General features: G+C 32.1%; 1 protein-coding gene across 1 annotated transcript in view; it reads right to left on the bottom strand.

Moving 5' to 3' along the window:
* LOC127737333 (nidogen-2-like) overlaps positions 1-12,524 on the bottom strand; it is a 60,705-nt gene that overhangs the window by 27,944 nt on the left and 20,237 nt on the right. The window contains exons 4-10 of the mRNA XM_052247935.1: positions 11,255-11,469; positions 9,066-9,160; positions 8,416-8,568; positions 4,896-5,132; positions 4,192-4,389; positions 3,714-3,932; positions 2,547-2,669 (exon numbers count right to left, since the gene is read on the bottom strand). Of these exons, the coding sequence (XP_052103895.1) occupies positions 2,547-2,669; positions 3,714-3,932; positions 4,192-4,389; positions 4,896-5,132; positions 8,416-8,568; positions 9,066-9,160; positions 11,255-11,469 (1,240 nt within the window). The remainder of the gene's footprint in view (positions 1-2,546; positions 2,670-3,713; positions 3,933-4,191; positions 4,390-4,895; positions 5,133-8,415; positions 8,569-9,065; positions 9,161-11,254; positions 11,470-12,524) is intronic.

Below are 12,524 nucleotides of genomic sequence, written 5' to 3'. Positions count from 1 at the left end.
CAGAGAGATCCATACACTTGAACACAAGTTCTTGTCTGGAAACTAGAAAAATGCTTATTTTTGGCCCCTTTTTGGCCCCCAATTCCTAAACGTTTCGGGCAATTACCCCCAAACTCAATTCCAGCTTTCCCTTTGTGATATGGAACCTTGTAGTACAATTTCATAAATATCCAAACACTTACACACAAGTTATTGTCATGAAACTAGAAAAATGCTTGTTTTTTGCCCCTTTTTTGGCCCCTAATTCCTAAAATTTTGAGGCAAATACCCCCAAAATCAATTACAGCCTTCCCTTTGTGATATGGAACCTTGTGGTACAATGTCAGAGAGATCCATACACTTACACACAAGTTATTGTCTGGAAGTTACAAAAATGCTTATTTTTGGCCCCTAATTCCTTAACTGTTGGTACCATAACCCCCAAAATCAATCCCAACCTTCCTTTTGTGGTATTGAACCTTATGGTAAAATTTCATGGAGATCCATTTACTTAAACTAAAGTTAGAGTGCGAAAACCAATGTGTCTTCGGACGACGCTGGACGACGCCAGACGACGACGACGACGCCAACGTCATACCAATATACGACCAAAACATTTTTAATTTTTGCGGTCGTATAAAAACTGCAAGTATATTTTTTATTGCATAGTAAACAATTTCCTTAGTGATAAGCACGAAAACAATGCACCCGGAACGGTAATGGAATCTCTCTTCTCCAAGAAATTGACCACTTCTCCATTCTCTCTCATGGAAGAAGTCACTTCTCCCTCTCCAAAATCCTAGATTAGGCCCTGAGTCAAGGCCATGTTTTATAAGTCAGAGAGATATATACTCCTTACAACCAATCCATAAATCAAAGTTGTTGACCTATAATGTATAGTTACTGTGCAGACTTAATCAGGAAAAATTTTCCTATCTAAAATAACTTAAGTGTGAAAATGAGGTCATGGCCAGATGGAATTGACAGGTGAAAATGTCTTATTAGGAATAACCTCCATACACAAATATATCTGGGTAAAAATGGAAATAAGATATTTAAGTTTTTATAAATTTTCTATTCTACAGTTGCTGAAACATAACACCTACATTATGCATACCATGACTTTCATTGCAGACAAGATAAAAACTTACAAGTAAAGATTTTTATGCATATATAGCAATCAGTTTTACTTGCAAGAGGTAGTCCAAATAATTAAGGCGTGTAGAAAGGCTATTTTCATTTTTTGCTGTGCAATGCAGGCATCATAGCAAAAAATTAAAATAGCCTTTCTGGACGTCATAATTATTCAGACTAATTTATGAGGTAAATTGGCACCAATAAATATCTAATATTTGGTTCTGAGCATATCTAATGAGTTGTTTCCTTCTACCATGCAAATAACATACTATTTCTAACAACTTGAAAAGTACAATTGCTAATAACTCCTGGAGACTAAAATAATTAAACTAAACACATCTAAAAAGAAATTCTGTCAACACAAGCAGCAAATATTACTGTTGATGATATTTTCATACTTGTATTTATTGTCAATGATATTTTATTGAAGTGTTTTAACTTTGGTTGTTTGACCTTTCAACATTGGTGGTTATATTCTTAATTTTCACTTTGACTTTTATTATGAAAAAAATCATAACAATCTTTTTCATATCTATGTTGTGTAAGATTTCAAAAAGGCCAGACTCAATATTTTATGGTAATATTCTTTACAAAGCACAAAAATGTCGGCATTCACCTTAAAAGCTAACCAAACCTTTAAACAGACTTATTCGGAAGGGATATAGTTACGATACTTTGTCAGATCATTAAGGATTGCATATTTTGGTATTAATATTGATTCACTCATAGGGTCTTTGTGTCGGAAATAAACACATTTATTCTAAAACCAGTTGTTGGCATGATACGGGTTATGTTCTTCTCATATATTTTATGATGGTATGATACTAAACCCCTAACGGGAGGGATTGTACCTGATTTTCATATGATGAAGACATAATCTTTCAATAAGTTTAATTGAGGTCTGGAGCTGGCATGTCAGTAATTGCTGGTAGTCCTTTGTTAATTTATGTATCATTGTCATTTTGCTTAAGTTTTTTTGTTACCTATTCTGACACCGGACTCAGACTTCTTTTAAACTGAGTTTTACTGTGCGTATTGCTATGTGTTTCTTTATTCTACATTGGCTAGAGGTATAGGGGAAGGGTTGAGATCTCACAAAACATGTTTAACCCCGCCGCATTTTTGCCCCAAGTCAGGAGCCTCTGGCCTTTGTTAGTCTTGTATGTTTTTTTAATTTTAGTTCCTTTATATGTTTTGGAGTTTAGTGTGACGTCCATTTTCACTGAACCAGTACACAATTTTATTTAGGGGCCAGCTGAGGACCTCCTCCAGGTGCAGAATTTTCTGGCTGTGTTGAAGACCCATTGGTGGCCTTCGGCTGGTATCTACTCTTTGGTCGGATTGTTGTCTCTTTGACATATTCCCCATTTCCATTCTCAATTTTATCTTGTAGTCTTGTAAGGGTTAAAAACAATATCAATATAACATACCTGTACAAGCACGTCCATCACCAGAGAATCCTGTCTTACATACACAATCATACTGGTCACCACGAGGTATACAATTAGAATTAGAATCACAATTCTGTACTCCTTCAAGACAGGGATCCATTCCTACAAACACATTTCTCTATTATATGTTTAATTGTATATTTCTATATACATTTATAACTTAACTAACCCTGAAAAACATCTGTGATTTTATAATTGTACATACTGATAAAAATAGCACAATAATCTAATAAACTGTCAAAATTCTGGAAATTCTTAGGTTTAGGTACATACAGAATTGAACTCAACAGGTTCAAAATCTTGCATTTTGTTATTAATTCATAAGTCTAGACATAGTCAGGTTTTTACAATTTGACTAACCAATGATATTGAGGACAATGTCATACAGGTGAGGCCTGTCAATTAGGCAGGTATCAATATACAGCATTCAATATATCAACTGTTAAAATGATGGTATCAACTTCAAATGGATCTTTGAATATCAAAAATGATTGATTATTTGTTGAACATCCAGTGGCAAATATTTCATTGAGGAAAACTGAAAAATGAAAATGAGGTCAATATCGGATGAACCCATCAGACAGACACCTGTCTATTACTGAAAACTGTATATTGCCCTCTTTTTCAAAATATCTGGTGGTCATTTGTGTCATTGGATTACCATCTCATTGGTGTATATCCCTTATCTCCTTTTATTTATATGTACAGTGATGGTACCCTTAAAAATCTATTAACATGCATAGTTGATCTTTTACTTCATACAGTATTAACTTGTGTAGGAATCTTATTCAACATGATAATCATTAAACTTTGTGAAGTAGAGATCAATTATTCCTCACAAGAGGTGCATTTATATATAACTAGAGTTCTTTCAACCAAATGTAGTTGTACTTTTACTGTTTATAATTAATGTTTATTACATGATTCTTTGAACCATCCAAATGAGGCAGAAGTCAGGTGAATCCTGCTCAATTGACATGTACATCTAACAACTACTCCATAGAGCAAATATAGTGGATCTTTTGCTTATAGTATCTGATGAACGAACCTTAATACATGTGTCTTACCTTCTATATCTTTCATGCAAAGAAGACTATAAATTTCACAGTCAATATATTCTGAATTGTGAACTTCCATCGTACTTACCAGTCATAATTCCAATTTTATTAGACATAGCGTATCTGACAACATCATTCTGGTCATCATAGACAACAAAGTTTCTAGTTACACCTAATCTCATACTATCAGAAATCAGTCTGGATGGGTCGTGTTGACATTCCTTGAATGTAATGGTTTGATCCCAGGTATACTTGTATGCTACTTCGTTCATTCTGTATGTTCTTGTGGAAAATGATTTTATAACACCTTATTAATGAGAAAACAAAATGAGTACACCTAATTAATGAAGAAAACAAGCCTTCTCACAGACATATCAAAATCAAAATAATCTATGTATACATGACAAAGTTTGCTGTTTTCATTGACAATTGTCCAAAAATCTTCATTATTAGATAATAGGAGGTTTATAATCAGAACTACTAGTAAGCTCGAAAAATTACACTTTATTCAAATATAATTAAATTCCTATTGCCTGATTCTTATAACAGTTGTCAAATTTTAATACCTGGAGAAACCCTCCTATACTCTTCCTTATAATCATCTATTGTGATCTTTACTCCATTAATTATATCGGGGACAGTTCCTTCTATCGTGGTCTGTAGGGCAATGCTATCTAGAGCATCATGGCCAAAGAACTGTTGTCTAACATATGCAGTTTGCCCACTCTGATACTTAATTACTGCTGTTCTGTTAAATTCACCACCTAAAATTAAATCATACTGTGACTAAAAAGGTCCTTGTGAGGTTTACTTACAAATCTATATATCATTGTGCTACTTCAATAGGATTTGTTCTTTTACAATACTAACCGGCCAAATTTGTTTCCAAGGATGAAGTTTGAATTTATCCTCAAAATGAATAATTTGTAAATATTTTAGCTCATTGCTAGTGACAGGTTGTTGATATGAAGAAAATGCAGTGAAATAAAAATATTATTTAATATAGACTAAAACATGGATAGAATATTTATAATTGTTAGCTTTTTGTATCTTTCAACTTTGTATGTTTAATCAGAAGTATTGATGTGTTTTAATCCTAAGGAAATAAGATATTTGCAGCATCTATTTAAGATTTACTTCCAATTTTGTTTTCTAACATCTTTTAATTTGACAACTTTTCTTTATTTCTTCCTATGTCTCCTCCTTCTTCTTGTTTTTTTAAAGCCTTCATATTTCAGATTTAAAGCGTTTGCTATTCTAACAGTCCTACCTGTCAACATATACCCATTTTTAGCTCTATCTGATTGTGTGGCAGCAAACATCCATCCAACGATACCACCAATAGTGTTCAGTGTCAACATCTGTGCTCCGATGGCTCTGGGGATACGACTTATAGCTGTGTAGGCTCTTCCATCAGCGGTAACTACATAAGCATGCATGTCTAGGTTCGTTAGAGACAGGCTGTTCAATACCCCATTAAGCTTGCCGTTCAGTCTCTGAGCTACTCCTGTTAATATAATAACATATCTTTGATCAACTAAGATTAATACAGTTTCTTCTTCTTGCTTAATAATACTTCTTTCTTATTTATTTTTTTTTAGAGATTTTGTTTTTATACACATGTATTTTAAGATATATTCTTTCACTATCAGTTTTTCAGCTCCTTCTGGTCATAAAGCTTTTAAATTGTTATAGATCCCTGGCTTTCCAATTTTTGGGTTTGAGATTTCTTGATGTTCTTGGTGTTGGAGGTAAATCCAGAAAAGTGCTTCAGTTTATAAATAGATAAAATTAAAAATGATAAAATATAGTCTATATCATGCCATTTTCACAAATATTATAAAAAGTATGGGTCACTGAGTTTCAGGATACAGATTTTGTAAGGATTATACATTATTTGTACATGGAAAATTAAAATATGAGAAGATAGCTCTTGTAATGTGCTTTAAGAAAACAACAATAAAAATTGAGGTCACCATACTTTTTTTCATGTAACATAAGTAAATTAATTGTACATTTCTTTATGAAAATAAATTATCTTCAAAGTTATCTCCCTTGGTTTAACATAGATCTATTTTTTTAAATCCATGAAATCATTTTCTTTTTTTCTAAAAACAGATGTTACCATAAGATAAAATCATTTAAATGAAAAGTCCCATATATAAATTCCAATTCTCAATCAAATGTTAATAGCCTGATCATTTGCAGCTATTTGCAATAAAAAAATCAATTTAAACTCCTGATCTACCTTAAACTCATTTTGAAAAACATTTCTGCATCAAAGGTTTTTTTTCAAGAAACTTTTTTGGTCCCTTGAGCCTGTTTGGCACCGAAATAAAACAAATCATTGGAATAATTTATACAATTCAGTCACTGAAAGAAATATTCTTTGTAATTCAGACCAAACTGTCTTTTTGGGGGCTCATTGAAGCTGTATTAGACCTTTTTTCACAAAGTTTTTTTTTTTTAAAATGATCCTGAATTGTTAGTATTAAATTAACTTCATTTGTTCTTGCAACTAAAACCAATCAAAAATTAATAGATTTTCATTCATGCCAGCCTCTCTGAAATCATCCTGCAGGATTACAAAAAAATACTGATTCTTCAAAATCAATGCCTGGTCAAAAAACAAAAAATCATGGTACTCCACAAATTTCAGTGATAAGAAAACAATTTTTGATTTATACAATGTTCTTGAGAAGTTTTTCAAAATTCAACTAATCAGAATTTGGAATATTATTGTGGCAATGTTTATCAATAAATTGGAACAAAAGGAAAGAACCATGCAAGGAACCTCTCTGCCAAGTTTGATTTTTTCCTGCCAATCCTTTTCAAAGAAAGAATATGAAAATATAAAATATTGATGGTAGTAGGACCCATGTCAACTTACCCTTTTGTCAATTGACAACTAAAAGTGTTTTGTGAAAGGTGCTTTATTATAAAAATGCAATCAAATAATTAGTTATACCAAACATGGTATCAATAAGCTACAATGAACAAAGTGTCAATATGAAGCATCTGAACCCTGTAAGAATAAAATTATAAGAAAAAAAATATATCAAATACATAATAAAATGTGACTGGAACATGCTCTCTTGCTTAAAACCATATGTTAACTAAAACCTGGATGAAGTAACAAGACGGGCAAATCTAGTACAAGGCATCAATTAGGTACAATGAGAGTTACCTCCCATTGTACACACTTAAGAGTAAGAAATTGATTCAAGATCAAACATATCTATGATATAACATGAAAATAAATCATTTTTACTCTCTTGTAAAGGATATAACTATACAATGGTGACCCATATAAAGTTTTAATTTACCAATATATATATATATATATATATATATGTATATGTATACTATATGCAACTTTTCAGAGAAAGAGATAAGTTGAATATATATATCAAGAATTTGAAATTCAGAAAAGTTTGTTGCAGATATAAATTAATACCATATACATTAATTGTTATTGTATTCTGTTTACACACAATTGTATTCTGTTTACACACAGTGTATTTACCTCTTGCTAAAAAATAAAAGTATCAAATGTTTAAGGATTTGATTTGGTTTTTTGAGTAACCGGTTGCTAAGCATATGTCTTTATTTTTCTGTAATTACATTTATACCTGTCTGGAATCTGTGCAACAATGATTCATTGATAATTAAATTTTTATTTTAGTTTTTTATTTATCTCAAACTGAAACACACAAGTTAAGATGAAATTTAACATGGACAAGAAGGCATTTTTCTCAAACCTTAAAATAAACTTAGCAAAATATACATTGGATTCAGTATAATAGTGATAGTACAACTTTCATGTCTGAGAAAAAATTCACTGCTTCCAGTATACCAATACTTAATGTCATTGTTTTATTATTTGCTCTGATTAAAAAAAAAACTTATTTATTACTGGTTGGTAAAATTAATTAAAGGATCCCATTATTGAGTGTGAGATCCACATTTAAGATATTTCTTTTTGTGTTGTTGTGAATATCTTTAGTTATGTAAAGCTGCTTAGAAAGCTATCTCTTATTGTACATTGTTTTTTTCTTGGATTTAGATGAAAATATCTCTTAATCATACAATTTCATGTAACAAAAAACCTTCAGCTCTTAGGCGATTGTTATACCTGTATATGTCAAAGTGGAATTACAATAGAATGGTGTCATACATTCACAGCATAACAAAGAGCATAGACATAAACATACCTGGTTTCAAACAGCTTAATCCGTTTCCATAGAACGGTGTCATACATTCACAACAGAACAAAGAGTATAGACATAAACATACCTGGTTTCCAACAGCTTAATCCGTTTCCATAGAACGGTGTCATACATTCACAACAGAACAAAGAGCATAGACATAAACATACCTGGTTTCAAACAGCTTAATCCGTTTCCATAGAATGGTGTCATACATTCACAACAGAGCAAAGAGCATAGACATAAACATACCTGGTTTAAACAGCTTAATTCGTTTCCATAGAACGGTGACATACATTCACAAAAGAACAAAGAGCATAGACATAAACATACCTGGTTTCAAACAGCTTAATCCGTTTCCATAGAACGGTGTCATACATTCACAACAGAACAAAGAGTATAGACATAAACATACCTGGTTTCAAACAGCTTAATCAGTTTCCATAGAACGGTGTCATACATTCACAACAGAACAAAGAGTATAGACATATAAAACATACCTGGTTTCAAACAGCTTAATCCGTTTCCATAGAACGGTGTCATACATTCACAACAGAACAAAGAGCATAGACATAAACATACCTGGTTTCAAACAGCTTAATCCGTTTCCATAGAATGGTGTCATACATTCACAACAGAAACCTTTCTCAAAATCTACACATTGTGCATTGATATGACAAGTTTTGGCTCCTTCTAAACATGTATCTGATCCCATGTCAGGTTCAAAGATAGTCACTGAAACAACATGACATTATACATTTATTGTTGCCTTGAAACTATGCAAGAAGTGTGGACACTCAGCAATGTTTTCACTGTCCTACATGTTACATTTTATCAATATTGTAGCAAAAGCTCAAACAACTAGACCAGACAAAGCTCAGAACATTCATGTGACTAGAGACTCATTCATATTATGATTGGATATAAACATTGTTCAATAACAATGTCTGAATTACATTTTTTTTTCATGATTCAAGTTCATCTTAGAATAACTGATTTATTTACCAAGGGAAAACAAATATTTAAAGGTAATCTCCTAACCAGTCAAAAATTAAATTGTGGAACTTATAAGATGTATGTTATAAGACTATCATTATAAGCTATTGTATATTGTTTAAATTGTATGTTGACTTATAGATATCTTTTTGGTATTTTTAGTGTGGATGGCTTGCTCTCATTGATGTATATCCACCTCTCTCCTTTTATTAATAAATATTCTTAGGAGCATTTACCATCCCCAGTGTTTAGATCAGGAGATAATATGTTGCCTCCATTAGTTCTACCAATCCTATAAATCCAGGCTCCAGGCACATTTATATTGGAGGACCTGTAAAATAAACATTAGCTATCAAGGATAGTTCAATCATTATATTATCAGAAAAAAAATGTTAATTACATTAGAGGGAAATCTCCTGATTGATACATCATCTCAACATACAACTGACATCAGAGTAAAGTGTCCAAATGGAGTGCTATCAATACTAACATCTGTATTTTATAAGATAAAATATGTAAATTCATTCAAACTTTCGAATAGTTTCACATTTTGTTATCCCTGGGCTTTTTATATCTTCCAGGAATTTTGTACATAAGTAGAATAAGAAGTTCATCTACAGTGTTCATTAGCCTGTCATCACTGAAGATGTGAGTTCAAAACCTCTCGTGGCAAGGTGTGTTTGACTCCAATCTAAAATGGCTAGGATCGTCAGTTTTCCTGCTGAAGGTAGTGGTTCTCACTGGAAATTCCAGCTTCCATAAAAACTGATATAGCAAAGAGTGCTGAGAGTGGAATTAAACAGCAACAATCAATTATCTTTCGTATAGCTTTGTGTTATGGGTTACTTGATCATTTGAATTTCCTACAGTGACTTTTTTACATCCTTGTGTTTAAGTATATCTCCATTGATCTGTTAGGAAATAACTGGTTATATGTATAAATTTAAAAATGGAATTTGAAATGAGGTTAAGTTGCCAAATCATATCATACATGAATTTATGTTTTTATATGTGTAATTAAATTGACAGTTTGTATATGGCCATACTGCAAATCACTCTAAACATCAGAAGTCAATCAGGGAAACCAATTACTTTTACCTCACCACATAATTAACTTAAGCACTTTGTAATTTGCAGTCTACAACCTGGCTGGCCTATTGACATGGATCAATTATAAACAACATATATATTCATTACAGACTGCAGTTTGATGGACATCTGGTTTTAACATTATACAGGGAGGTGGATGATCTACAGGAAGATGTATAAAGCACTGATTTGGGGTAAAGTTCATTTCATTTTGTCTTTATAAATATGTGACATCAGGGCTAGACGATGAATACAACAGAAGAATTTTTCCTTTCCACATACTTTAAACTGACTCTGTTTTCAGGCTCTCAATCTTAAGTTAATAATGTTAAAATATGTTGGTGAAAGGCATTTTAACATTTTCCTAGATGCAACACACTAATTTAGAATATAGATACGAGGCTTTCCTAGGTCTATGTGCATCTTCAACAAATGACACTCTCCAACGTTGCTGACTCGAATATAATTTGTGACTAAAATCTCTTTTGTGTTGAACTTGTATTGCTTATCAAGTTTCCCTCTATCTATTGATATATAATCAATATAATAGGCAAATATAAAAAAAAATTGGTAAAATTTGTCATTTAAGGGCAATAACTCCTGTAAGAAGCCATCTGATAGTTTCGATGTAAACGGACAGTAGGTATAGATCTCAACATTTAGAACATTTCTGTTCCTTTCAGATTTCCTTTATTCATACATGTAGTAGTTTTCAAGACAATAGACAAAACTTGCATTTTACCCTTATGTTCTAATTTTAGCCACATAATATAAAAATGTGGTATGATTGCCAATGAGACAACTCTCCACAAGAGACCAAATGACACAGAAATTAACAAATATAAGTTACCATACGGCCTTCAACAATGAGCAAAGCCCATACCGCATAGTTAGCTATAAAAGGCCCCGAAATGACAAATGTAAAAAAAATTCAACAAAAGAACTGACGAACTAATTTATGTACAAAATAATGAACGAAAAACAAATATGTTACACAGCAACAAACGACAACCACTGAATTACAGGCTTCTGACTTGAGACAGGCACATACAGAATGTGGTGGGGTTAAACTAGTTTGAAGGCGACAACCCTCCCCTAACCTGGGTCCGCTATGTTGGTTGTCAGGGGGGGTCATAAGACATATTTTTCAAACTAGATACCCCAATAATGATTTGACCAAGTTTGGTTAAATTTGGCCTGACAGTTTCAGAGGAAAAGATTTTTGTATACTCTAACGGACAACAACGGACGACGGACGCCAAGTCATGAGAAAAGCTCACTTGGCCCTTTGTAAATACAAATTTTCAAGGATATTTTATTTATCTAAATTACTTACGTAGCAAGGTCCTTAACTTGTTTTGTTCCAGAGTTTGGTAATCTGTAATACCGTCGTCCCTCCCCAGAATCAAATCCTGCCTGAGCTGGAGGATCTGGATAATATGGGCTTTCCTTCCCTGAACTAGTGATCCAGTTAATTCCATCATCAAGATAATGGTAACAAATAAAGGAATCCTGACCATCAGAAGCAATCACTATCTGGAAAGTGTTTAACTGAAAAAAACAAATTACAACTATTTTTCAGCTATATTTATATCTTATTCTTCATTATGTCTTACATTGTGAAAATAAAGTTTATTTATAAATTTGTATTACTCTTTTGAAATGCAACTTTGAGGATTTATCAATTCATTTCAAATGCATAATTGTTTAAACAATGAAAAAAACAATAGCAGCTAACTATGATGATCAGTGTAAATGGAAATATCTAAACTGAAGTCAGATGATCCCTGGAAAACAAATATTCTAATGCCCTATAACTAAGACCCCTATACAAGTAATCTCAAAGTTGACTGGTTTTTTTTCATAATATAAAGAACTTATCTCTCCAATAGTATATTTCATATTATATTCAAATGTGTATTGTAGTCTATTATATCAATGTCAAAAGTCTTAAAATTCTTGAAATTTAAAAATAACCACAAGATATGACACAATGTTAATGTCTGTGAAACATGTGTAAATTAAAGCATGTTATACATTATGTTATAGAATGTCATAGTTCATCTATCAATTTTCAGGTCATGATAATATAAGTTACTACCGTATGTATGCAAATAGGGAGAAATCCGTTTGCACATAAAATGTGTCCTTTCGTGCACAATTAACTTATTTGCCCCAATAGCACGACTAGTTTTCAAAATATTAGTTACCAAAGTATCATTTGTGCCAAAATCAAAATATGCACCAATTTATTTTACAAAAAATCCTCCTTTAAGGCCCGCTGTCACAATCAAAGTTTTATTGTACAAGTTTTCTTGATCAAAGTTTTTGATGGATTTATTTATAGTGACAACCGTCAAAGTTTTCAACTGTCAGAAAACTTTGACAGACTTGGATGGAATAGAATCTCATCCTATTTTTCTTGAAACTAGGATGGACTTGGACAGAAATTATCCAATCACAGTGCAGTTTTTTCTTTGACCAAGATTTTAATGAAAAACTTTGATAGTGACTTGTGATTGGATAATGCCTGTCCAAGTCCATTCAAGATAAATAGGATGAGATTCTATTCCATCCAAGTCCTTCAAAGTTTTCTTTGACGGTTA

This window comes from Mytilus californianus, unplaced genomic scaffold, assembly GCF_021869535.1.
Source record: "Mytilus californianus isolate M0D057914Y unplaced genomic scaffold, xbMytCali1.0.p SCAF_4, whole genome shotgun sequence".
Classification (NCBI taxonomy): Eukaryota; Metazoa; Mollusca; class Bivalvia; order Mytilida; family Mytilidae; genus Mytilus; species Mytilus californianus.
This window is presented reverse-complemented; position numbering and strand designations above follow the sequence as displayed.